Source organism: Vipera ursinii (assembly GCF_947247035.1).
Source record: "Vipera ursinii genome assembly, chromosome: 6".
In the NCBI taxonomy this organism is placed as follows: domain Eukaryota; kingdom Metazoa; phylum Chordata; class Lepidosauria; order Squamata; family Viperidae; genus Vipera; species Vipera ursinii.
In genome coordinates this window covers 636,100-664,085 of record NC_139515.1, presented here as the reverse complement: position 1 = coordinate 664,085, position 27,986 = coordinate 636,100, and the positions used below count along the sequence as shown (strand labels likewise).

The window sequence follows — 27,986 nt, the reverse complement described above, 5'->3', positions numbered from 1 at the left end:
GAATTGTGATGCAGTGTGTGTCAGCCCTGTGCGGTCAGCCTCCCTGCGCTCACCACAACTTCAGCATTGAAATTTCCCGGCAGGATGTCCACCTCTTCCTCCTGTCGCCACAGAGCCTTCCTGTTTGGGAATGGCAGCCCGTGACATTAGGCTGGTGTGCACGCCTTAAAAGCTCCCTCTGGAGCTACCGCTTGAAGAGTGAAGGGGGGAGTCCCGCAGAGCGCCTCATTCCCAGCAATCAACACAGTGAACCCTTTGCCTCCACTCAAGGCCTCCGCGCACCGTTGCTCCGTGTCTGCGAAGTCTACTATCACTACCACGTCACCGTGCGTTATCCCCAGCGTGGATTCTATGCAGTTTTGCTGCACCTAGAGAACGGGCCTCCGCTCAGCCTCAGCCTGAGCATCCAGGTGCAGCCTGCTCTCCTCCATGTCTTCAGTGCTGCTTCTGGCCTGCTTAGCCGAACGCAGAGGCCTCTCGCCCTCTCCTGGAGCCTCCAGCCTCTGAGCTCCAGTATGGCAGCCTACACACTGGAGGACCTGCAGGGGCTGGAGGAATGGTCTCTCTCCCACAGCTACAATCCTTTTGCTCTACAAAGCAATTTCTGTGCTCCGACCATCTCTCAGGCTTCTGGGAAGAAGGTGGTCTCCAGAATCTACTTCCGCACCAGTAAAACATTCTCCGAGAAGCTGAGAGGACGCTTCAATTTCTCTAATGACACTCTAATTTTCCAAGGAAGCAGTGCTGCCCCGGTTTCCATCAGGCTGAACCCCCAGAAAACCAAAGTAGGGACGTACATTTTTAGCCAGGAGCACGGGCTCTCGTATTCCACCCAAGAAGGCAGTGGGCCCTCCAGTATCCACCACCTCTTTTTCCAACAAGTGACCCTTTCTACCCTGATTGCTATTGAAATTGTGAAGGCACAAGGGTTCCGGTTCAGCGTGCACTTATACCTGAACCGAAGGGAGAGTCTCTTCAAATCCTTAGGTGAGAAAGAAATTGAAGTTCACGTTTTTAACGGACATTCTCCCGATAAAAACTTGGCCTATGTGGTGTGGTTCATTCCTGTGCCGCACCCCCACTTGCAGTGTGACTGGGCTTTCCACCTGCAGCTTTTTCATTCCCGAAGGGAACGCCTCCTCTGGAATAAGACGTACACATACAGGGATCGGGTTAAAGACGTCGCTCGTTTCCTTCCTCATTCTCTCTTCTCTTTCAGACCCACGCAGTACGCAGCCTTTGTGGCAGAAGTGAACTGCAGGCAAAATGGACTCGTACGGGCTGTTTTAAAAGCCACTCTTGGGACTTACGCTTTGAGGGTGTTGGAGCCCGCTGTGCCCTGCCAAAAAAGTTACTGCCGTAAACTGACCGTTGTAATACATAAACCCAGCCCGTTGGATCCTGTGCTGCGTTATAGGAGAGAGAAAGACATCACTTTGCAAGCAACAGCCAAAGTGAAATGTAGGAGCCATCCAGATCCAGATTTCCTTTGGAAAATATACAAGCTCAGCACTGCATGGTCTACTCCAGATTGGCCCAACCCTCTCGCCCTCCCTGAAGGGATGAATACAAGCGGTGTGGTGTTGCACATACCCGGAAATGCCCTGTTGTATGGCTTCTATCATGTTAATTTGACCATGAGCGTGTATCTACCTGAAGAAAATATAACATTCATTCAGTCTGATTCGGTTTTCCTCCAAATTCTAGAAAGTGGGTTAAGGGCAGTCATAGCTGGAGGCCTGTTCCGGATTGTTGGCATTTCGGATCAGTGGTCCTTGGATGGGTCCGTATCCTCAGATCCTGATTCGATTGAGCCTCTGGAAGGAATTTTGTTTCACTGGTTCTGCAGCAAACGGGAATTAGACTATTCCGCTATGAAGTTAAGTCCAGGTCAGAAATGCCACTCTGGGCAACGTGATCTGTCCTGGACCCGCTCAAAAGAGCCAATGCAGGTCGTGGAAGTGAAGACCCTCCAGGAAAACACAACGTATTATTTTAAGCTGGTTGCTACCCAGCAAAACCAATCCGCACAGGCGTTTCAAGCAGTTCACGTCCTTGCTGGCTCTGGGCCTCTCCTGCGCATCACCTGTTTGGAAAACTGCGAGAAAGCCATCAAAGCCACGGAAAGACTGATTCTGTATGGAAAGTGTCTGAACTGTGCAAAGGCCCACTTGGCTTACTTTTGGAGCCTCCTTTCAGCAGATTCCAAGGAGATACATTTTGACTGGGCTTCTAAAACAACCACTGGGAGAACAAGTCCATATTTGCATATAAATTCTTTGGCCTTTGGATCCATGGCCGGCCACTTGTACATCCTTAAACTGAAAGTGAGCATGCGGGGAGTCCAGTTGGCTGTGTGTGGCTATTCCTTTTATGTCCACGTCCCCCCTCGAGTTGGGAAATGTTTCATCGAACCAAGGGAAGGCATCGCGCTGGTGACCAAATTCAGTCTCCAGTGCTCTGGCTTTGATGACAGGAAAGGACACCTCCTCTACAGAGTCATCGCCCGTTCTGATCTAGCCCAAATAGCCAACGTATCATCTTTGCAAAACAATACATTTGGAACCATAGTTTATCTTGGTCACCAGCAGAACACCCCGCCCTCGTTTCTTCCCAGCGGTATACCATCTGAAAAATATGCTCTGGACATACTTGTTCAAGTTTATGATACCAATGATGCCTTTTCTCAGGTCAGCTTGCAGGCAACGGTGTACGAATCAAGGACCAGCAAGCCCACAGATGTGGTTCTCAGTGAACTGTATCGCCTAATCAGACAGCCCAATAGCTCTCTCTCTGCCTTCCTTGACACCGAAGATTACTTTCACACGGGCTTCCTTATCTATATGGTGGCTTCTGAATTAAATAACATTGAGTCGTTGCCCGGTTTTTACCGTTCTAAAACTGAACTACGAGAAATGCTACTAAACGAATCTTCGCGGATTCCCATGACCGAGACAGGGATACTAAACCAAATAGTCTCCAGCATTTGTCAAATAACGCAGAATGCAAATGAAGTCCATAGGAAATCCCAGCTGGTGGCAGTCCGAATCCTCCAAAAGACCGTTGGAGCTCTGAAAAGGCACAGGGACGCCGATCTCAGCTCTAAAGAAGCCGAGGTCCTTGCCAGTGGCATTTTTACAGGGCTGTCCAATGTGTTAAGAGCTTCCCTCTTAAACCCCGGGAAAGGGTCTGTGAACACCATTAAGGAAATAATCTCTGTGTCAGAATTATTGGCAGACATAGTCTTACAAGGCAAAGTCCCTGGAGAAGGTCACGTTAATATGGAAGCCAAAGGCTGGTCCATCCATTTATGGAAAGATGAAAAGTGGGACGTTTCTGGGATTCTCACTGAGAGAAGATCTTGTAAGAATTGCTTTTATCCTAAAGTGAAGTTGGAAAGCCAGGCGGAGTTTCCAGAAGATACTCCGATTTCCATGGTTCATTATGTATTTGAGGAGAATCCTTTTCCTTGGTTGATGAAGGCAGTAGATAATCGCACGGTCGTGATGGGGTTCAAAGTGGCTGGTGCCAAAGCAAATGGTGGCATCATTGGGGTCATCCCTAAAGTGGCCGAAGTGATCATGGATAGAATAGATAAGGATCCTGTCGCATTTAATCTGACGATAGGGCTGGATAAAAAGCGTGTTGTAACAGCTGGTGGGTTTAGCATAGAAGTCAGTAGAAACTCTCCAGACATATATGTCCAGATTTTGTGCCATAGGAACATTACTTTCAATGTCTCCATTTACTTGGGACTCAACTTTAGCTACCCCCCGGTTGTGTCTTACACTGCTTTCTCTGACAAACTTCCCACCCCACAGAAAAGGGGGACTAATAACAAATGTGCAATTAAGGCTCCGTATGTCATTTGCCTTCCACGAGCCTTGCTGTGGTCTCAGGTCCTAGCCAAAGCTGCAAGTAAGTGGAATATTTCCGTAGTCCTAAGATCGCCACCCTTGGTGAGAAGGCAGACCACCAAGATCGTTCGCATTGTGGTTTTTACTGCAAGCTGCCAAGATCTGGGTCACCTTCCAAACTTTGAACCCTCCAAAGAGACCTGCCAGCTTGGCCCTCAAACCAGCTTGTCCAAGCTCCACTGTGTCTGTGGAGCAAACCCCAAGCAGGCTCAGCGCCAATTATCAAAGCCGCCTAAACCTGAAGTCAGATTTGTTGGTGGCACATTTGTTATTTATCCCAATCCTTTGGACATCAAGAAAATACTCTTAGCAGATTTTGACACAAATCCAGTGACAGTTTTGACTGTGTTTTTCATTTTTGCCGGCTACATCTTCTGTTCATCCTGGGCCATAATTAGAGATAAAGATGACATGAGGAGAAAGAACAAAATCTTTGTCCTGCCAGATAACGACCCTTATCACAGGATGCATTATCTGGTCACCATCTATACCGGAAGTCGCTTGGGATCCGGAACCACGGCAGATGTTTTCCTTGAATTGGTTGGGAAGGATGGTTACAGCGATGTCCATTGTATGAAGCACCCCAAATTCCCAACCCAGTATCGTGCAGCTGTTGATACTTTTCTTTTAAGTACAAGGTACGACATAGGGGATATTTATTGCCTTCACATCTGGCACAATAACGTTGGTTCTTCCCCAAACTGGTACTTAAGCAGAGTCAAGGTATTTAATGTGGACACTCAAAAATCGTGGCTGTTTATATGCAGGAACTGGCTAGGCCTGGGCAAGGCGGATGGCAAAATAGAGAGATACATTTTTTCTTCAAATGTGAAATCAAGGTTAGAGAAAATGGATTTCTTTTTGATAAGCCTGGCCAGAGACTTAGAAGATAATCACCTCTGGCTTTCCATATTTTCTCAAGTGGTCACTGGGAGTTTCACCAGAGTACAAAGAGTGTCTTGTTGCTTGGCTATCATGCTTTCCACTCTGCTCCTGAACATCATGTTCTTCAGTGGTCAGGAAGAGGAAGGAGTTATCTCACTAAAATTCCGGATTATACGGTCCATGTACATCGGGTTCTTCAGTGCTCTGTGTTGTGTTCCTTTACAGGTGACTATGACTGTCTTATTTAGATACTCCCAGGACAAGCCTTCAGACGACAAGGACGACATGGTGCCTGACTACAGTCCCTCATCCTCAGAGACCAGTGAGGAAGACGAGGAGAGCTCCTCCTCGTCTACCACGGACGAAGACGATGAGGCCAAAGCAGGGGGAAGCTCAGCTAATGTCACAGAGAAGGAGCCCCCCAAAATTAGTACCAAAAAAAGGCTGATTATGCTGATCAAGGTGTTTACTCGAAAGCCACAGTTTGCCTGGTGGTGGAGATACGTCGCCTGGGTCATCGTCTTTTTCATGTCTTTCACCTCCGCCGTGTTTATTATCTTATACGGCCTCAACTACGGCTACAGCACCTCCACAGAATGGTTCATAGCGTCCATGACGTCGTTTTTTGAGAGCGTCTTTCTGCTGCAAACCCTAAAGATGGTCCTCATCTCAGGGGTGAGCACCATCAGCCTGAAGTACTGCAAGAACATCTCCTGGATATCGGCAGAGCAGTACCAGAAGATGAAGCTGATCAGAGTGAATATCGATCCCAGGGACCTCAGAAAGATCCACCACGAACTGATGAGGATTAGGCAGAGCAAGGAATATGAGCCTTTGGAAGAGGACGAAGTCGTCATCTTAAGGAAAAAAGTACGAGCACAACACCTGGCATTTGTTTTCATAAAGGACATCATTTGTCATCTCATCTTTGCCTCTTGTGTTTTAACCGTGGCTTACTCTAGTGTACCCACCGTTTCATTTTATCACAATAAAGTGATCCATAATAAATTTTCCCTTGGTCTGTCCAAAGTAACAAAACTCGAGGACATTTACGTTTGGATGAGTGAAACTTTTGTACCATTGATACACAATGACTATCAGCCCACCTACCTTTCAGACTCCTGGTCCAAAATCCTTGGTTTGCCCAGAATGAGGCAGGTGAGAGGACTGCATCTTGAAACACGTTGTTTTCCTCCAGGCCACTTTGCAAACAAGTACCCAATTGGCCAAAAAACCTGTCATTATGATTACGCTAATGACCCAGAAGATCAAAAGCACTACCTTGGGTCATGGACCAACCCAATCGACATGTCCGTTTCCAGTCACATTGCCAATTTTCAAGGGTTCACGTATCAGTCAGATATTGACCAATGGGAATATAAGTCTTATGGTGTGGTGGCTTCATATGGCCCAGGGGGATATTCATTTTATTTTTTCCCAGGAGAACAACGGGCAAATACAACAATAAGATTGGAAGAGCTGCAACGCAACACATGGCTTGATAAACGGACCCGGGCTCTAATTTTTGAGCTGACAACCTTTACTCCAGATGTGGAGCTGTACTGCAGTATCACAGTCATTTTTGAGTCTACCAGCTTTGGCATTATTAGTTCAACTTTGTCAGTTCATTCATATAAGCTCTCTAAATTCCAGTATGAAACCACATCTCGGATGGTGGTTTATGGAATCATGATCTACATTCTTGTGTTCTACTTAGCGGATGAATTTCATATGTTACGCCAAGAAAGGATAGGTTATCTCCAAACAGCGACAAATTTAAATAATTTCGCCATAAAGACCATCTGTATGTTTTTTATATTACTCATTGCTCTGAAATTCAAGATGGCATTTACCTTGCTGGAGTTTTATCTGCTTAATCCAGAAGAATTTGTCCCCTTCCACGTTGTTTCTCAAATCGACCAACTCTACAGAATGGTGGCAGGTATCTTAGGTTTTCTTCTGGTGTTGAAACCCTACCGATACTTCAGGTTCTTGTACAAAGTGCGTCTTGCAGAACAAACCATGTCAGCAGTCTTCCCTGTGTTCCTTCATTTGACAGGCGTCGCCATTCTGTTGTTCTGCACGTTTGTGTCCTTTGGATATCTCATATTTGGTCAGTATGAGTGGACTTTCAGCACGTGGGTTCACTCTCTGCAGACCGTCGTTTCCTATTGCTTTTCAGGATTTAGGCAGATGGATGTTGCATCGAGATGGTGGCTCACAATATTTTTCCGAGCTTCATTTCTATTTGCAGTGATGTTCATCTTCATCAATTTATGGAGAAGCCTCTTAATATCAACTTACACATCCATGAAACAGACCGTTTATGAGCAACATTCGGATGAAGCGGAAGCCATAAACTTTTTGTATCTGAAGTTGAGAAGCGTATGGCGTAATTTAACCCGCCAGCCAGACTCTGGAGAGGATCATGCCAATGTTACAATCTTTGGGAAATCTGTAATTAAGGATACACAACAGCCAGGGCTGAAATACAGTAAAATAGAAGGCAAGAAAATGGTTTTTCTTACCGTTTGAGAAAGGCTTCGGTAAAAATCAGGTACATTTTTTAATTGCTTCTGTCCCCAAAAGTTTCCAGTTTCAAAAGGTTATCTTGCAACTATCTCCATCTCTGATGCAATCCTCAGATTCTTATTTTTCCTGTAACAACAAGCAGCCCATTCCTTCATACACATTGCCGTGTTTTTTTAAACTGTTCTATTCTATATTCCAGTTATTATTCTACTAAACAATCTATTTAAACCATGGGCTTTTTCAAGTGTTTTTTTTGGGGGGGCGGTTTAGTAAGATTAGATAATTCTGCCATTGCAGCAAATTCTATTTGCATTGCATTTGCAATCAGATTGAAAAAATAAAATCAAATAACGAACAAATAAGTCAGTGCAAGACAACAGAACTGATAGTGTGCTACCACTTTTCTAGTTTTTAACCTGCTATTTCTAAAACCATTGCCAGTATTTTGTGTGACTGTAAAAGTTCTGATATAGTTGTTAAAAAAGTCAGCTCTTGAAGTTGTGTAATCAAAATGTAGGACCCAGAGCAAATAAGACTCACGGCAGTATTTATTCATTGAACAGTGTGTCCTACCGAACTTCCTGACAGAGAAGGAATTGGGGGGGGGGGGCAGAAATCCTATAGAGTCTAGCCCAGGGGTAGGCAACCTCGGCTCTTTTATGACTCATGGACTTCAACTCCCAGAATTCCTGAGCCAGCCGGCTCAGGAATTCTGGGAGTTGAAGTCCATGAGTCATAAAAGAGCCGAGGTTGTCTACCCCTGGGCTAGACAAAAGGGTTTATCAGAACTAGACATTTGAAGGTTGCCTTTTTTAATGTGCCAATTAGTATGCATTCTTTCCGTGTTTCTATTTTGCTAACATGCTCCTTGAAGAATTTGTTTTGCTCACCAAATTTGCACCCACAATCTTCCAAAAATACCCATCAAATGCTACCAGTAGATATGGCCATTATAACATGAGGACATAGCATAGTATTTCCAGTATTTGGACTTTATAATTGTGGAAGTCCGAATCAAATGAGTTAAATCAATGCAAACAGTTGAAATATTGAAATACCTAGTGATGCTGTTTAATGTATACTTTGCTATTTTTATTTTATAATTACTGCCCTCAAATTTTCCCAAATTACTTGGTTTGCTTTAAGTTGGCCATTAAAACATGGACCGGAATTTTGGTGGCCATAGTGAAAGTATAAACGGGCCACCCAGGGCAACCGAAGAAAGATTCTAGAATCCATTTGCTCACTTCCTCCCGTTGGGATCGCTAAGGTTACTAGGTAACAGCAGCTGAGATGCCTGGCCCTACCAAAGCCGCTTCCTTCCTTGCGAGAGCCCTGCCGTTCCTTTGGCCTCTGCTCTCCCTCTCCCGCTGGTCTGGGGGCTGCTCCAGCACCCGGGCAGCACAACGTCACCTAATGCCACCACCACTGTCGGTCACCTGTGCCAGGCCTGAGAACCGTGTCTATCAACAACAGGACCACCCTTTCCGGGTCTCGTGTCTTTGGGACAGATATGTGGTGTTGCACTACTCAAAAGCCCCCAGACAAAACCCCAAGGAGGCAGGGGCAGAGTCTCCAGTGCCCCCTCTCTGCCACTGGTATCGGGATGCCATCCTGGTCAACCAGACGACTTCCTGGACAGGCAAGTTAATGCTCGGTCCAGGCCTGCCACAGGAAGGTCCCCATCCACCTTGGGCTAGGACTCAGATCTCCATGCAGTGCACCTCCGTTTCGTGCTTGGCTCCCTTGTGCCTGTATCACAACCTGAGCATTGAGGTCGTGGGGCAAGACATTCATCTCTTCCTGCTCCAGCCTCACATACTCCCCATTCTGGAGAGGCAGCCGGTGCGCGTGGGCTGGTGTGCACGCCTCAAGAGTTCGGCCTGGCGCTACCACTTCAAGAGCCATGGGGGTCATCCTGAGGACCTGCTCATTCCCACCAACCAGCACAATGAGACCCTCCTACTTAGTGACTACCCCAGCGCAGAACTGTACCGGCTCTGCATGTCTTACTATAGCTACCACGTGACTGTGCAGTACCCTCTCCGTGGATCATACATCGCTTCGATCAGCTATCAGCCGGGACCCCAGAGCAGCCTCAGCCTGGATTTCTTTGTGGAGCCTGCTCTGCTGTTTGTTTTCAGGGTAACCTCCAAATTGCGGAGAGAGTCACAAGGGGCCCTGAGCCTTTCCTGGAACTTGCAACAGCTCAGCCCAGAAATAGTAGCCTACCAACTCCTGGAGACACAGGGATACTTAGAGTGGTCCCATTCCTATGATTACAACCCGTTTGGTCTGCACAGCCATTTCTGTACTGTGCCCACGTTACACCAGATCAAGGAAACAGTTGTGGCCAGTGTGTACTTCCGTACCATCCAGAGGGTAGCAGAGAGAGTAGGAGGAAGACTTGATTTCTCAAACGGGACCTTAATTTTCAAGACAAGCAGGAGAAGCTCAATTTCCGTAAGACTCAACCTACAGGAAAACACAATTAGCACTTACATTTTTAGCCGTGCCCAAGGCCTCTACTATTCCACCCAAAAGGGCAACTTGACCAACGGCCTTGCTGAGAATGCCAGCCTCTGCTATCTACTTTATCAGCAAGCGGGCCTCTCTTACCTGATTACAGTTAAATTTGTGCAGCTGCGGTTATTTAGATTCAGCCTGGATATTTATCTGAATCGGAAAGAGGCTCTGTTCCGAAGTCTAGGGGAAAAGGAGGTGGACATTTACGTCTTCAACAGCACTTTTCCTGACAGTAGTTTGGCCTACGTTGTGTGGTTCATCCCTGTGCAGCATCCACTTCTGCAGTGTGAGTGGGGTTTCAGTCTGCAAGTGTTCGATCCCACGGGCAGGCGTCTTGTGAAAAACGAGAGTTTTGCCTACGCCGATCAGACCCCAAATGCAGCCCGTTTCCTTCCTGACTCTGTCTTCGCTTTCAATCCTGCCTCGTATGCCGGATTTGTTGCCAGAGTGGAATGCATAGAGAGTGCCAAAATTCCTATAGTATTCACGGCAAGGTTTAATATTTACGTGTTGAAAGTCATAGAATTCCAACTTGCTTGCCAGCAAAAAGCTTGCACCATTCCCAAAGTTAGGATCCACCGGGCTGTTAACACCAAACACATCCTGTATTACACACAGAGGAGAGAATTTACTCTTGCGGCAGACATGCAGGTCAGTTGTCCAGGCCCCAAAGCAACGAAAGTTAGTTGGAACATCTATAAAGTGTCTGATCTGTCAGATACACCAGACTGGTCAAAGCCTTTTAATCCACCTGGCATTGAAGGAAGAAATTTCATCACTTTAAAAGTCCCTTGCTCCAGCTTGGATACTGGCCTGTATCTTTTTAATTTTTCTGTGCAATTAATTTCATCCACTTTCCCCCAGAAGATAGAGCGCTCGGATGCAGTCCTGGTTGAAGTTGGGTCGGATCGATGGGGTGCTGTCATCAATGGAGGCCACTTTCGGTCTGTTGGATTTTCTGATCGGTGGATTCTAAAAGGATCTGTCTTGTCCAATGGTGAGCCAGTTAGTATGTCTCAGGGACTGTCCTATACTTGGTATTGCACGAAACAGGAAACCGACTATACATCGATGACCCTCAGCAGAGATGGGAAATGTTATCCAGATCAGATTGATCTGAAGTGGACCACATCCTCTGATTCAATTCAGATGGTACTTCCTGAAATTCTTCAAGCCAATAATACATACCATTTTCTCCTGGTAGTTCAAAACGGTAGCAGGATAGCTCATGCTCAGCAAACCATACACGTGGAGGCTCGTGGTGCCCTCATGGTGAAAATTGCATGCATTGAAAATTGCGGCACTTCAGTAATTTCAACACAAAGATTTTCTCTGTCTGGTAAATGTCGGAACTGCAGGGAAATCAAATCCTCATATTATTGGTCACTGCGCTCAGCCCAGTCCAATGAAATCAAACTTGACTGGTCTTCCAGAACAACTACTGGAAGATCCAGCTCATATCTACATTTCAAAGCCTTTGCTTTGGTCTCCATTGCAGAAGAGTCCTATATTTTGAGCCTAAAAGTCACCTCCAAAGATGGACAGTCCTCTATCTGTGAATATTCCTTCTATGTTAATGCTCCACCACAGATAGGAAAATGTGTTCTTAATCCAAGGGTAGGGACAGCTTTTCTAACAAAATTCATTATCCAGTGCAATGGATTTGAAGACAGAAACCAGCCTCTTGCCTATAAAGTAATAGCAGCGTCAGATCAAATTAAAATTAGTTCCATATCCTCAATTCAAAATAATACTTTGGGGATAATCATCTATGCTGGACATGAAGCCAAAATGCCCTGGTCTTTCCTCCCTCCGGGCAGACCCTCCCAGAACTCCACTTTGACTATATACGTTCAGGTTTCCGATGCCCTTGGTGCATCTTCTCAAGTCGCTCTGCAAGCAACGGTGCTTGGTCCAAGACTGCCAAAGTCCAATGCTATCCTCCACCAGCAACTACATGATTTGATTAATGGATCAAGTGCCCCTATGGCCAAGCTGCTCATCACCAAGGATTACGTGAATATAGGCTATATTGTATACATGGTGGCCTCAGCCTTAAACCATATCGAGGCTTCACCCTCCAATCAGGTTCCTAAAATAGATTTGCGTCAACGCCTCCTCGATATAACCTCAAGGATTCCTATTGATAGTATCCGGAAAATCAATCAGGTGATTCTAAGTATTAGTCAAGCAACGCATGAAATTGCTGAAGTCACTAAAGCATCCCAGCTGCTTGCAGTAAGAAAATTAAAAACAGTCAGCGAAGCTCTGAGAAGACACAGGGATCGAGGCTTGGGCTCAAAGGAAACGGAGATTCTTAGCAATGGGATTCTCACAGGATTGTCCAACATCTTGGGTGCTTCCCTCTTGAATCACAGAAATCCTAACGTGGATGCCATTAAAGAAGTGATTTCTGTGACAGAAATATTAGCAGATCTCATTCTGCAAGGCAAAGTCCCTGGTGGGCATGAAACTAAAATGGCAGCCCAGAACTGGACCATCCGCCTTTGGAAAGACAAAACATGGGACGTTTCTGAAACTTTCTCAAACAGGAAGCAGTGTAGGAACTGCTTTTATCCAAAACTGAAGCAGGGATCTCATGTGGAGCTAGAAGAAGAGAATGTCGTTTCCACGGTTCTTTATGAATTTGAACATAATCCTTTCCCTTGGCTGACTTTTGCTGACAATATTGGCACAATGGTGACAGGGTTCAAAATGGTGGGGACCGATTCCAAAGGGGACCCAACCAGCATCACCCCTGATGTGTTCGAAATGATCCTGACTAGAAAAGAGAAGGCCATCTTTGACCTGACTTTAGGGCCAGATAAAAAACTTCCTAAAACAACAGGGGGCTTCAACTTGGACATTGAAAGAAACACCAGTGACATTTTTATTCAACTTGTGCCCAAAATGAAAATTACTTTCCAGGTATTTATCTACCTAGGTGTCAATTTGAGCCATCCCCCCTTAGTTTTATATAACGCTTCTCATTTAAGTCCTCCAACTGTCATCCAGAAGGATACAACTATCGCTGGATGTGCTATCAAAGTCCCCTACTTCCTTTGCCTTCCAAAGTCATTGCTTTGGTCTCCGGCCTATAACAGGGGAGCAGACACGCTCAAACTTTCCATTGTCCTGCAGTCGCATCCATTTGTGAGAGGCGAAACCACAACATTTGTCCGGGTCGCTGTCTTTGCAGCAGGCTGCTTGGCTCTTGAAGGCGTGCACGATCAGTGGAAAGAAGAAAGCTGCAGCCTTGGGCCTCAAACCAGCTGGTCGAAAATCCACTGTGTCTGCAAAGCCAAAAAACACAGCCCAAGGTCCGCTAGATTCAGTTCAAGAGGGGCCTCGGGACCCAGAATCCGATTTTTTGCTGGCAAGGTACTTTTATTTCCCAATCAGGTTGACATGAAAATGTTCCTTTTAAAACCAACAGGAAAGAATCCCGTCCCGGGGCTGATTGTGTTTGCTGTTTTCCTAATCTACATTTTCTTGGCTGTCTGGGTGAGAAGAAAAGACAGAACTGATATTGAAGAGCAGATCATAGATTTGCCTGACAACGACCCCTTTCACACCAGGAGATACCTCGTGACCATCTATACTGGGAGCCGCCCAAGTGCAGGGACCAACGCCGATGTGTTCATTGACCTGATTGGCCAGAACGGGTCAAGTGATGTGCATCTCTTAAAGCATCCGGCATTCCCAGACATCCTTCAGAGCAGCTGCATCGATACTTTCATGCTAACTACCGAGAAAGATTTGGGAGACCTCGTCTCTATCCACATCTGGCACAATTATTGTGGCTTCGGTCCGAACTGGTACTTGAGCCGAATCCAAGTCCTGAACATAGACACAAACAAGTCCTGGCTGTTTCTGTGCAGAAGGTGGTTGGCCCTTGGCAGGAATAAGTACCAAATAGAATGGACTTTCGAGGTCACTGATCCACAAGTCCCCATCAGCAGAATTGATTATCTATTGATAATGTTTAGCTATCGCTTGTTCCACGATCACCTCTGGTTCTCCATCTTTTTTCGCAGCCTTGACTGCTCTTTGACCCGGTTTCAGAGGCTCTCCTGCTGCTTGGCGATACTTTTAACCTCCCTGCTGATCAACACGATAATCTTCAACGCTAAGAAAGAAGAACAGGTCCACCTCCTAGAACTGCAGTATTTGAGATCCGTGACAGCTGGCGTTCTCAGTGCCCTCATCTCAGTCCCGGTGGGATGGATCGCAGTGAGCTTGTTTAAGTACTCCACGAAGGGATCTTCCCAGGGTCAGGGAAAGGAGAGTTTCGCTTGCCTGCCTGGAAGTCTTCCTCAGGCAGGGACCCAAATTTCAGAGGTAAAGTCGGAGCAGTTTTCAGCCACAGATAACAATTTTAGTAATAATTACGCAACAGAAAAGAAAGCAACTTTGGGTAAAACTCAGAAATTGCAATGGCGCAGATGCCTGTCTTGCAGCACGTGGTTCTTTGTCTTCCTCATAGCTGGGGTAGCGTCATTTTTCATCACATTCATTGGCCTGTCTTTTGATGACAAAACATCCTCTGAATGGTTAATAGCTGCTCTGATATCGTTCTGTCTCCACGTGAGCTTCTTTGAGACCTTACAAATTGCTATTTCCTCAAGCTGGAATATCTGTTTGGAAAAATACTGTGCAAACATCCCATGGCGAAGCTATCGAGATACGAAGTACGAACCAAGAATGATGGAAGCTGATGAGATGATGAAGTTGCACGACGACCTTGTTCACGTCAGAGCTTCCAATAAATACCAACCGATTAAAGAGGAAGACGTTACAGCCCTGCAAAAGAAGCAGATGGTTCGATATCTAGCTTACAAATACATAAAGGACATGATTTGCCACTTTATCTTCTTGACTTTAATTTTTACAATCTCACATCCAATAGACGTTACTACGGCCTTCTTTTACAATCGAGCCATGTCTAGAAAATTTTCTCCTAATTTACCTGCTCTGAATGGAGTACAGGATGTTTACAGATGGGTAAACAACAGATTTCTGCCACTGATACACAACCCCTATCACCCAGGCTATCTTCTGAACACCTGGTCTACGATGCTGGGGTTGCCCAGAATGAGGCAAATAAGAAGGAAAACTGCTGACAGATGTCTACTTTCTCATGAATTGAAAAACCTATTTTTGTTGCATAATATTCATTGCAAGAATAAATATGGATTTAGCCAAGAAGATCAAACTAACTATGAGGGCTCCTGGTCAACTCCTACCAATGCCTCAGTTCCCAAGAACCATGCTGAGTTTCTAGGCTTCAGTTATGAGCCAAGTAACACCCAATGGGATTACAACTCCTATGGACAATTAAATCAATATGCTTCCGGGGGATATACTTTTTATTTTTTCCCCGAAGAACCACAAGTGAATTCAACAAACAGGTTGGGAGCTTTAGAAATGAAAAACTGGATTGACAACAAGACGTGGGCAGTGATTTTTGAATTAACAACTTTTAACATTGATGCCAATATCTTCTGCAGCATTTCTGTCATCTTTGAGCTTTCTTTACTTGGCCCTGTAAATGCCAGCGTCTCCGTGCATTCTTACAAACTCCCGTTTTTCACACATCAAAGCGTGAGCCAGATCTTCTTCTTTTGTCTAACGATACACATGCTCATTTTTTATATAGCTGATGAATGTCGCATGGTGCACCGAGAACGTCTGAGATATTTTACCGTTGCTACCAACCTGATCAACTTTGGGATAAAGACTGTCTGCATCATCTTTCTGGTGGTGCTTGTCTGCAAATTCAAGCTTTCTTCTGACTTGGTGCAATTTTACTTACTTCATTCCCAAGAGTTTATCCCATTCCATACAGCTTCCGAATTTGACCAAACAGTCAGAGGCATTCTGGGTATTTTGGTTTTTTTCCTGGTTCTGAAAACATATCGCTATGTCAGATTTCTGTATGATTTACGCTTAGCCCAAAAGTCCCTAAGAACAGCCCTCCCTGGGATCATCAACATAGCCGTCATGGGTGGCATATTTTTCAATGCATACACAGCACTTGGGTACGTGGGGTTTGGCCAGCATGAGTGGAACTTCCGTAGCATGATGTATTCCTTCACGACTGTGTTGTCTTATTGTGTCTTAGCATTTAGGAACACTGAATTTTTGTCTTCCAAATTTCTAGGGGGGCTTTTCTTAGGCTCCTTTCTTTTGGTGATGATCTGTATTTTTGTCAATTTAAGTCAAGTCATCATCATGTCAGCTCACATAGACATGAAGGAAATTGTTTGCAACGAGGCTTCCAATGAAGCAGAGGTAATGTATTTTATACTCCAGAAGATCTACAGAATGTGGTATTTTGCCAGCACCGGTACCTATACAAATGCAGAGACTGATACTTTTAACACTGTACTGTATGGGAAATTTAAGAAACATACGAAACAGCCCTTGAGAAAACACTTGAGAAGGAAAGAAATGCTTTATGTTGTTATTTGAGGAAAACAGTCAGAAGCAGGTGTTCATTATTTCCCTGGATTATTATTTTGGATCATACTGAATTCCCAACCCATCTTAATTTATTTAATTTAATTTAATTTAATTTATTGAGATTTTTATACCGCCCTTCTCCCAAAGGGACTCAGGGCGGTTCACAGGGCATAAATATAAACACCAATACAAACATTAAAAAATAATTAAATTAATGCCCAAGTTAAAACCAGAATACTAAAACAAACCAATAAAAAACCCAAGTACCCCCATCAGGCCAGACCCGCTAGTTCAAATAAATGGGTCTTCAACCCGCGACGGAAGGATCGGAGGTCTGATGCCATCCGGAGCTCGACCGGCAGTTGATTCCATAACGCCGGAGCACCCACAGAGAAGGCCCTCCCCCTGGGGGCCACCAGTCGACATTCCTTGACAGGAGGCACCCTGAGGAGGCCCTCTCTGTGGGCGCGCACAGGGCGGAGGGGAGTTGACGCCGGCAGCAGGTGGTCCTCGAGGTATCGCGGACCCATGCCATGTAGGGACTTAAAGATCATAACCAAAACCTTGAACCTTACCCGGAAGACAACTGGCAACCAATGCAGCTCACGGAGCAAAGGTGTAACATGGGAGTACCGGGAAACTCCCAAGACAACTCTCGCGGCCGCATTCTGTACCAGTTGGAGCCTCCGAGTAGTCTTCAAGGGAAGTCCCATGTAGAGAGCGTTACAGTAGTCTAGGCGAGAGGTCACGAGCGCATGAGTGACCGTACACAAGGCCTCCCGATCCAGATAGGGCCGCAACTGGCGCACCAGGCGAACCTGGGCAAAAGCCCCCCTAGTCACGGCCACTATGTGATCCTCCAAAGTGAGTCGTGAATCTAGGAGGACTCCCAAGTTGCGAGCCCTATCCACAGGGGGTAAAAGCTCACCCCCCATAGAAAGAGGTGGAACATCCCAGGTGTCTCGGGAAGCCGGAATGTACAGCCACTCAGTCTTGTCAGGGTTGAGTTGAAGTCTGTTCCTCCCCATCCAGACCCGAACCGCCTCCAGGCAACCCTTTCCCAACCCTTTCCAGTTAGTCTTCCGCTGCTTTGATTTAAAATGGCCATTCTGTTTTATTTCGGAAGCCCTACCGCAGATGAGTTCCTAGCTCTGGGCTAGTGACCAACCCGATTTTTATCAGCAACAGGGTCAAATAACAGAAGATAGGAGTGAAGTCCTTGCTGGGGAGACATTCAGCTTGCTCAAAATCTGTTCAGAATGAGGACCTCCTAAACATCAGGCACTAACTGTGGTCTGACCAACTCAGAAGAAGCAGAAGAAACCACAAGAAGGTTTACAACAAAAAGTGAGAAAACCCAGGTATATTTTTGGCCACTAGATCCTTCACTGGGGCCAATCCACTCTGTACCCCTTTTGGAAGGCCAACACAGTGGTGGAAAGTTCTCCACATCAAGATCAGCTGCTACAGAGAACCGAGACACCATCACACGATGACCTGCAGAACGTGCAGACATGCATTGGATACCCAGAGTAGAAATATTCACGGGGGGGGGGGTGTCTGCAGGGGAGATGGAGATGTAGCGATCAAGAAATTTAAGATGGTGGCTGAGACTATCTGATTGAAACCTGACCCCTTTTAATGCCCACGTAAAAGAAAGATGAGGCTTCAACAGCCTCTCACTTATGCTTTTGATCCCCTTCCCTATCAATAGCCCCAGACGTCTCTCTCTTTTGTGGAATTAGGTTCCCAGAAATGCTATGCAGTTGGGGTAATTCCTTACTGACATCTTGAACTTTTTCCTCCTCACTGCCTTGCCCGGTTCCTATATTTCCTTTCTTTATCCTCATTTTCTCATCTTAGGAGACTTTCCCCGGATTGCCACTTTTTTTGCACTTTTTATGTGATGTATGAAACCGAGTGAAGTGAAAGTTCTTTTTTAATCTGTCAGTTATAAGCATCTCTCTGTGTTAAAACTTCTGTTTATCTGAATAAATAACATAGTTTGGTTCAGTTAGTCTTTCATTGATATTAACATTGCCTGTTCTTGTTATACCTTTTTGGGATATTTCTAGTTTGATTTGATTTCTGCCTCCGTATTCAGTTTGGAATAGCAACAGTTGTAGCACGTAGACTTATACACCGCTTCACAGTGCTTCGCAGCAGTCTCTAAGTGGTTTACAGAGTCAGCATCTTGCCCCCAACAACCTGGGTCCTCACGTTACTGACCTCGGAAAGACGGAAGGCTGTGTCAACCTTGCAGTGGTAAGAAACAAACTGCTGACAATTGGCAGAATTAACCTGCAATACCGCATTCCCCCCACTGCGCCACTATGGCTCTTGGTACACAGCAGTGTTTCTCAACCTCCGTAATTTTAAGAGGTGGGGACCTCAACTCCTAGAATTCCGCAACCAGCATGCTGGCTGGAGAATTCTGGGAATTGAGCACCACACATTTTAAAAGTTTCTGACGTTGAGAGACACCGGAACACTAGAGTTGGAAGGGACCTTTAAGGTCTTCTAGTCCAAGCCTCTGCTCAAACGAGAGACCCTATACTATCCTGGACAAGGGGCTGTCCTTAAAAATCTCCAGTGATGAAGCACCCACAACTTCAGGAGGTAAGCCTTTCTGGAGCCTCCAGCCACTTAAATATCTTCGTTACACTTCTCTGCACTCTTTCTAGAGTCTCAACATCTTTTCTGACCAAAATTGGATACAATATTCCAACAGTGATTTTTTTTTAACTTTACAACTTTTGAATCATATTTGTTTCCCAAAACGCTGACAAGCTTCCATAGCACCCTTTTTTTCATAAGTGAGGGATGAATCTTCAGGGAAATTGCTCCTGTTGGCTACTATGTATGGGGTTTCAGGAACCCTATGGCATAATTGCAGCCCATCCTATTTTTAATACATTCAGTACAAAGTTCTCAATGGCAGAGAAGTTGGTCATAAATTTATCAAGAGCAACCGAGATGGAGCTAGACTCTAAAAAAAGATTATTGTACTAACTTCACCTGGACGGTTAAGGGAATCTTTGAAGACTCCAAGTTTCATCATTTCTCTGAACGCGGCATGTATGGATCTTTCCGAACCAATAATCTCAGGTTGTCTGATCAGGTCATAAGTGGTCCTAGATTGATTTCATGGGAATAAATATTGGCATTACCTGATTTAAGTATGGTTTAATGTGATGTCATGTTTAAAAAATAGAATTTGGGGAAAAAAATCTTAAAATATCATCAGTATCTAGTGTACTGATGTAAAGCCCATAATTCTGATGTTGATCATATTAATTTCTTCAATGATAAACATTCTTGTGACTGTTTCTCAGCACATTGGAAAAAACTCTGCCGTGGGTCCTGAGGAATTCCTGCCACCTAGAGCAGCGTTTCTCAGCCTTGCCCACTTTAAGATGGGTGGACTTCAACTCCCGGAATTCTCCAGCCAGCACTTTTAGTCCACACATCTTAAAAGGTTGGGAAACACTGACACAGAGCTACATAATCAAAGGGTGGTCAGAATTACAACCTAACGGAACTCCAACAGAGGTTGCCCAGGTGCCACGTTCTAGAATCCACCCAGTCCTTCCATCTGCAGCAGTTAAGGCTGTTTATCCAAGCCCTTCCAGATGCATTTCTTCTCCATATTTAGGGCTTATTTCCCATGGGCTGTAATTGTGCCCCTTTCTTTATGCCTGCCCCCATCACTGGTGACATCTAACCACACCTATTGGCCGGAAGAAGACAAATCCCAGACCTCGTCTGCGTGGGACACTAGTGGTGAGGATGGCTCATTCAGAGTTGTAGAGCTTCTTTCAAGAACCTGGAAGCAACTGAGACATGGGTTTTCTCTACAGCATTGTTGTGTTTGGAGATCCATTTTGAGGCACAATATGCTTCCGTGCTCAGGACATGTGGTGCTGGAACTACTCTTTGAAGAACGTGACATCCCTCTTTCTTCAACCTCCACCCCCATCACAATCCAGGGTGTCTCCTGTTCCTACAGCGTGCCTTGTCGTCTTCACCAACATCTGAGAATTAAGTTGTTCTGCCAAGATGTTCCTCTGTTCCTGCTCTGGCCATCCACATTCCCCAAACACGACTGGAAACAAATGCGGCTAGGCTGCTGTGCATGCCTTGATAAAACAAGATGGTGCCATCATTACAGTTATAGACGGGGTGGCCCTCCAGCCCTTTTCCTTCCCATCATCCATCATCCAAATTCTTCACCATGTAACCACTGCTGTGATGGCCAGCGGCCCCACAGGTGCTTCTATTTCAGGTATTGTCAAATTGCACACTGCACCCACCAAGGACTGTGCCTTCCTTCCTTCCATGTCAGACAAGGCCCTTTGGTCAGGCCTCATTTGGACATGCAGGTAGAACCCATTGTATTACATCTTTACAGTGCCCATTCCAAATTACTCCGCTTCCCTCATAGGACTATCAATTTGTTCTGGAATGTCTCCTCAGCCAACTCCCAACGAAAGACCTACAGCCTGGTGGACGCTCACAGCAGACGGTTCTGGTCTACCACATACAATCCATATGCTTTACGGAACAATTACTCCATTGCTTCTAGTCCACCATCTTTCAGGAACAAAGTTGTGGCTCATTTCTCTTTGGTTCTTGAAGAGGCAGCCTCTGGAAATTTGAGTGGGGCATTAGATTTCTCAGGTACCATTTTAGGTCTAAGGATCAGGAATCAGCCTCTGGCTTATCTTACTCTCAGAGACGCACGGAAAATCAAGGCAGACACCTATCTTTTTACCCCCAGACAGGGGTTCTCCTATCTTATCCAAGGCTCTTCTAATGACTTGCACATTCCTTCCAGCATTTACTACCTTTTTTACCAACAGCACTGCCTCTCTTACTTGATCACCATTGAATTTGTCCACTGGTGCTGCTACAGATTCAGCATCCATCTGTATCTTAACCAAAAAGGAGTCCCTTTGAAGTCTTATTCAGAGAAAGATGTAGAAATTCACATTTTCAACAGTGGCCCTTCGTTTGTGCCAAGTTTGGTCTATGTCGCTTGGTTCATTCCTCTGCAGAACCCATTACTACAGCGTAAGTGGACCTTCAACCTACAATGTTTGGATGTAGAGAAGGAAGATCTTCTCTGCAATGCTACTTACAGTTACAGAGATCGTGTCAAAAATGCTGCCCGTTTTATATCTGATCTTCCTCTTAACCCTGCTTTATATGCAGGCTTCATAGCACAAGTCAACTGCAGACGAATCGGCCAAATACATATCCTTTTAGAAACCATAGTCAGTACTTATACCTCAAAGGCCCTGAAGACTATAGTGGATTGCCTTCCAAGATTGTGTTTCCTTAAAAGAGTAAAAATCCAGGAATCCCATGATACTAATCTTGTTTTAAATTACAGTAAAAATGACCCATTCATTCTCTCAGCTGATATTGAGGTGAATTGTTCGGAACCAAGGCAAACACATACAGCCTGGAGAATTTATAAAGTTCCAGATATGAAGACCGGTCCAGACTGGTCCAAACCTTTGAACCCTTCTGGAATTGGGAAAAAAGATCTTTCAGCCTTAAACATTCCTGCTGGTAGCCTAGATGAAGGCTTGTATTTATTCAATTTGACCATAACATTAATCACGGGGGACACTTTAGAGAAAGTTGAGGATTCCGATTCAGTATTTGTGAAGATTAGACCCAACCGGCTTTGGGCGGTTATTGCCGGAGGTGATTTGCAGACAGTCAGGTTTTCCGACCGGTGGATTCTGGATGGCTCTGCCTCTTCTGATCCGGATGCCCCCCAACCCTTCCAAGGCCTCACCTTCACTTGGTACTGCTCCAAACAAAAAGCAGACTACATTTCCATGACTTTGAGCGAGACTGGGAAGTGCTGCCCAGATCAGGCAGATCTGAAGTGGACCGCTTCTTCAGAGGCAGTGCAAACAGTTCCGCCTCGAAGACTTCAAGGGAGGGCCACCTACTACTTTCTCCTGGTGGTGCATAAAGGAAGGAGACGGGCTCAGGTTGAGCAAAGGGTCCGTGTGCAGCCTGATGCTTGGCCAGCACTGAACGTCACCTGCATTGAGAATTGTGGAAGATCTGTGAACCCCACGGAAAGATTTTGCCTTTTTGGCAAATGCCTAAATTGCAGGAGGTTTAATAAGCCTCGATCCCACTGGTCGCTTTTTTCGGGAAATTCCTCCGAGCTCCAATTTGACTGGGCCTCCCGAACTTCAACAGGGAGAAGCAATCCATACCTCTGTATGAAACCGTTGAGCTTGATGCATATGGCAGAATCCTCCTTTAGACTTGTATTTAAAGTAAGCCTGGAGGGATATGAACCATCGCTCTATGTCTATTCATTTGTGGTAAATATACCTCCAGCACTTGGAAAGTGCAGCCTTAACCCTCCCACAGGAACGGCGTTTCTGACAAAATTCTCTGTTCACTGTAGTGGGTTTAGAGATCAACATTTGCCTCTTACTTATAAGGTCAAAGTGGCATTAGATGCCATGCAAATTCCTATTAGAGAAAACAGTACTCTGGGCACCATTGTCTATTTTGGTGACCAATCCAAAAGTCCGCCATCTTTTTTACCCATTGGTGTATCTTCTAAGCAATATCTCTTGACCTTGTATGTCCAAATATATGATGATCTTGGTGCTTATTCCCAAATTACATTACCCGCCATGGTGCATAGTCCACTGAAAGCCAAGAAACCAGAGGCTGCGTTAAAGGAATTGCATAGCTTAACCAGTGGAACATCAGCTCCCATCACATCCTTTCTCAACAGCGGAAATTACTTCAGCGCGGGATATTTTGTCCACATGGTGGCTTCTGCTTTAAATGATCTAGAAGTGCTTCCGAGACTTCGTTCCTCCAAGACCAAACTGCGTGAAATTCTTTTAAATCATTTGGCTGGGATTCCAACAACAAATATAATGGAGGCAAATCACATGATCTCAAGTATTTTGCAGATAACCCAAGAAATTGGGGAAATGAACAGGAAGTCACAGCTTCTTGTGGTCCAGAAGCTCAAGAACGTGACTGATGGGTTGAGAAAACATACCAGAGAAAAGCGGGGTTCTAAGGAGATCCATGATCTTGGAACTGCTATTCTTGCTGGGTTATCCAAGGTCCTGAAAGCTTCTCTGACAAAAAACCCACAAAGCCACAGACTTGTGGCTGGGGAAACCGTCTCTGCCACTGAAATTTTAGCAGACCTCCTTTTACAAGGCAAAGTCCCAGGAGAAAAAGAAACCACCATAGGAGCGGATGACTGGACCATCACATTAAGGAAAGAGGAAAAGCGTGATTTTTCTGAAACTTTTGCTAGGAGGAGAGACTGCCGAAATAACTGTTTCTATCCCAAAATGAAGCAGGTGGAATATGACCGGCTGCCCGATGACGCAGTAATTTCTACAGTACTTTATGACTTTGACAAGAGTCCATTTTTCGGGCTGCCGTCTTCGGACGACATAAGCACAAGAGTAGGGGGGTTCAAAATGGCAGGAACTAAATCTAACGGCGAAGTGATTGAAATCGTGCCTGATGTGGTGGAAATGATCCTGACCAGAAATGAGGACACGACAGCTGTGTTTGAGATGTTGGTGGAACGCAGCCAAAACTTCCCTGAAGCATCTGGAGGACTCAGTTTGGAAGTCCCTAGAAACTCCAAAGACATCTTAATCCAGATAGTGACAAAACAAAAGGTCACTTTCCAGGTTTTGATATACGTGGGTCTCAAACCTAGTCATCCTCCAATAGCTACTTTTAATGTTTCCCACAATAAGCCGGTGGTCTCAAAGACTAAGAATTCCACAGGTCATGATTGTGTATTTCAGAGGCCGTACATTTTTTGCCTTTCACAAAAGTTACTCAAATCCGTATTCCAAGGCAGCAGAGCTGAAAAACGAAACATTTCCATCGTTTTCCGGTCTGACCACTTTCTGCGGGGCCACAACAACTCAGGGAGACTTGGCCTCGCGCTGTTTACAGCAGACTGCTTGTATCTGGATGATGTCCAAACACACTGGAGGCAAGACACGTGTCATCTCGGACCTCAGACTACATGGCAAAAGCTACACTGTGTCTGCACAGGCAAAAGACGCACTGTGAGGACTGTTGACCCACCAACAGGAAGAACCTCCATAGGAAACACCACATTTTTAGCAGGGAAGGTGACCATCTATCCTGATCCAGCAGAGATGAGAAAGATCCAGCTAGCTCAAATCCAGAAAAACCCAGTGACAATCCTGACCGTAGTTTTCATTTTTCTTACCTATATCATGTTGGCTATTTGGGCAATGAGGAAAGATATGGCTGATGTCGAAAGCAAAGCCCACACCATTGTCTTGCCTGATAACGACCCCTTTGATAAGGTTTGCTACTTGGTCACCATCTACACAGGCAGCCGCGTTGGGGCAGGAACCACAGCCACCGTTTTCATCCAATTGATAGGGGACGAAGCAGTCAGTGACGTCCACTGCTTGAGCCACCCTGAACACGTGCCTTTCCTCCGTGGGTCCATCAATACCTTCCTCCTGACTACTAAGAATGACCTGGGAGAAATTTATTGCCTTCAAGCTTGGCATGATAATGCCGGTTCTTCTCCTAACTGGTTCCTGAGTAGAGTCAAGGTGGAAAACATGTACACCAAGCAGTCTTGGATGTTCATATGCCGAAAATGGTTTGCTCTGGATAAGGACAATGGTCTAATCGAGAGGGTGTTTGTTGCAGTCCAGCCACTGGCCCCTTTAAAAAAAATAGATTTTTTTCTCATCAGCTTGGCCAAGGACCTTGCAGACAATCACTTGTGGTTCTCCCTTTTCGCCCGCGTGTGCACGGGTACTTTCAACAGGCTTCAGAGGCTGTCTTGCTGCTTAGCCACAGTCTTCTGCATCCTGCTAATCAACATGATGTTCTTCAAGGCTGACAAGGATCAGCAGATGCATCCAGGACAACTGCAGTATCTGAGGCTTCTAATCATTGGTGTTCAGAGTGCCTTCATTTCAGTCCCTTTGCAGATGATTATAACCGCTCTGTTCAAGTATTCGCAGAAGGAGCCTCCTGATCGGAAGACCACTGGAACTCAGCAAAAATTTTGTTCTAATTTAACGGCTGGAAATCTGAGGAACTGGAAAGAACTCTTGCAGAAATGTTACCTTCTAGAAACTGCTTCAGAATTCCCAGGGCCTGGTTTTACAGACAGCAGCTTTCCCAGTGCCTCCAATCCCCAAAACCTGGCAGAGCAGAAAAATATTAGGTGGCGGCAGAGAACAAAAATCCGTTACAACTGCACAATCCCAGAGGGGGATGCCAATATAATTTCAACGGAGGAGGAGAAGGCTTCGCAAGTTGGCTGTACCAACATCAGTTTTAACAATAATTGTGCGGAGGAGGCAGACCACCAAACGAGGCCTCCCAAAACTCCCAGCATGCTTTTCTTCAAAAGGCCCCAGATCATATCTTGGTGGAACAGATACGCTTCGTGGATGCTGGTCTTGGTTATTTCTGCCGCATCCTCTTTTTCTATCATATTATATGGCGCGTCTCAGGACTATGAAACCTCTCTCGAGTGGCTGGCAGCCTCCGCCATCTCGCTAGTGGTCAGCATGCTCTTCCTTCAAACGCTGAACATCCTTTTTTTTTCAGCCCTAAAATCGCTTCATCCCAATTCCAGTGAAAGCATCCCGTGGTCCATCAAGGAAACTTTCCTAGAGATTAAGCTGAACGGACCGAGCATGAATGCTGACGACATGCGAGAACTGCATTACGATCTCGTAAGAATGAGAGGCACCAAGCAGTACCAGCCTTTGGAAGAAGACGAGGTCACGATTTTTAAAAAAAGAGAGAAGATCCGACATCAAGCCTTTGTCTTCCTGAAGGATGTCATATGCCACTTCGTCTTTTTAATCCTCATTTTGAACATTGCCTACTCCATGGAAATCACCACGAGTTTTTACTACAACCAGGACATGAACTCAAAATTGTCCGAGGGGCTTTTTGAAGTCAGTAAAATAAAAGAGATTTATCTCTGGTTGAAGCAGGTCTTTTTGCGACTGATTCACAACGACCTGAAGCCGACCTTCCTCCCAGAGACCTGGTCCAAAATCCTGGGTTTACCCAAAATGCGGCAGATAAGAGCAAAGCACACTAAAAAAGAATGCTTCTATCCGCACAGTTTTGTAAATACATTTGTGATTAGTAAAAGCCACTGTCTTCACAAATATGGTGCCGATGAAGAGGATCAGAGGAATTACCTTGGCTCGTGGAAAAACCCAGTTAATAAATCTGCGGTGAATCATTTTGGCAATTTCACAGGATTCACCTACCACACAGCCAGAGATCCCTGGAGATACAATTCCTACGGAGAGCAAAATGTGTACGAAGCAGGAGGCTACGCTTTCCATTTTTATCCAGAGGAGACTCTCTCCGAATCAATGAAAGGACTGGAGTCTTTGGAAGAACACAACTGGTTGGATGAAAATTCTTGGGTGCTGATAGTCGAAATGACAACTTTTAATCCCGATACGGACTTATTTTGCAGCATATCTGTGATCTTTGAACTTTCTCATTTAGGCCCCATTAACACAACTTTGTGGATCCACTCCTACAAACTCCCCATTTTCAAGCAGCTGGAACAAAGGGAGAAGTTTGTTTTCATCTTGGTGGGCTACATGCTGGCCTTTTACATCATTGACGAGTTTTGCGTGGTGGAGCAACAGAGACTCGACTACCTAAAAAACGTGTCCAATTTAATTAACTTTGGCATAAAGGCGGTATGCTGTTTTTTCCTTCTGCAACTCGCCTTCAAGTTTAAACTGGCTTCGAGCCTGATCGACCTCTATCTCCGTCAGCCGAACGGATTCATCCCCTTCCACAAAGTTTCTTTGGTCGATAAAACCTTGCGGGTCACTCTAGGGTTTTTGGCCTTCCTGATTGTCCTGAAAACTCTCCGGTACTCCCGTTTCTTTTACGACGTGCGCCTGGCCCAGAGGTCCATTCTGGCTGCCCTGCCAGGCATCTGCTCCATGGCTTTAGTAGTGGCAGTCTACTTCTTTGTCTACATGGCCTTCGGCTACCTTGTCTTTGGCCAGTACGAGTGGAACTACAACACGATGAGCCACTCGGCCCAGACCATCTTCTCCTACTGTGTCTCGGCCTTCAAGGACACGGGTTTCAGATCCAACCGTTTCCTGGGTGGACTCTTCCTGGCCTCCTTCATGATGGTGATGATCTGCGTCTTGATCAACTTATTCCAAGCGGTGATCATGTCGGCCTACGAGGACATGAAGCAGCCGGTTTACGAAGAGCCTTCTGATGAAGCCGAAGTGGTCAATTTTCTCTTCCATAAAATCCGCCGAATATGGGCTTTCATCACCTTCAGGCCTGTATCGACCACAGACACGGAGCTTTTCAATCGGGTTCTTTTTGGGCTTCCTGAGCGCAGAAACACACATCACCTTGGACTCAAAGCCCGGAAAATAAATGGGCGGAAAATGGTGTATCTTGTCATCTGAGTCCTGGTTAAAAAAGGACAAAAAAGGGGAAAAGGAATGAGGAAGAATGAGTTGCTCAAATCATGACTCTAATTTCTAAAATCCTGTTTCCAGGCTAGATTCACAGCAAAATTTTCTGGAATAATTTTTCTTCATTACTGGCAAGCGTACA

At 45.4% G+C, this 27,986-nt stretch overlaps 1 protein-coding gene across 1 annotated transcript; it reads left to right on the top strand.

The window, feature by feature from the left end:
* On the top strand, positions 1 to 27,835 carry PKDREJ (polycystin family receptor for egg jelly; the record flags this gene model as incomplete). Its single annotated transcript, XM_083365709.1, has 4 exons — positions 1 to 6,940; positions 8,726 to 14,681; positions 17,748 to 17,857; positions 20,770 to 27,835. Exons 1-4 carry the CDS (start codon positions 9 to 11, stop codon positions 27,833 to 27,835), a joined length of 20,064 nt encoding a protein of 6,687 aa, XP_083221835.1. The 5' UTR covers positions 1 to 8.
* Positions 27,836 to 27,986: the final 151 nt, after the last annotated feature.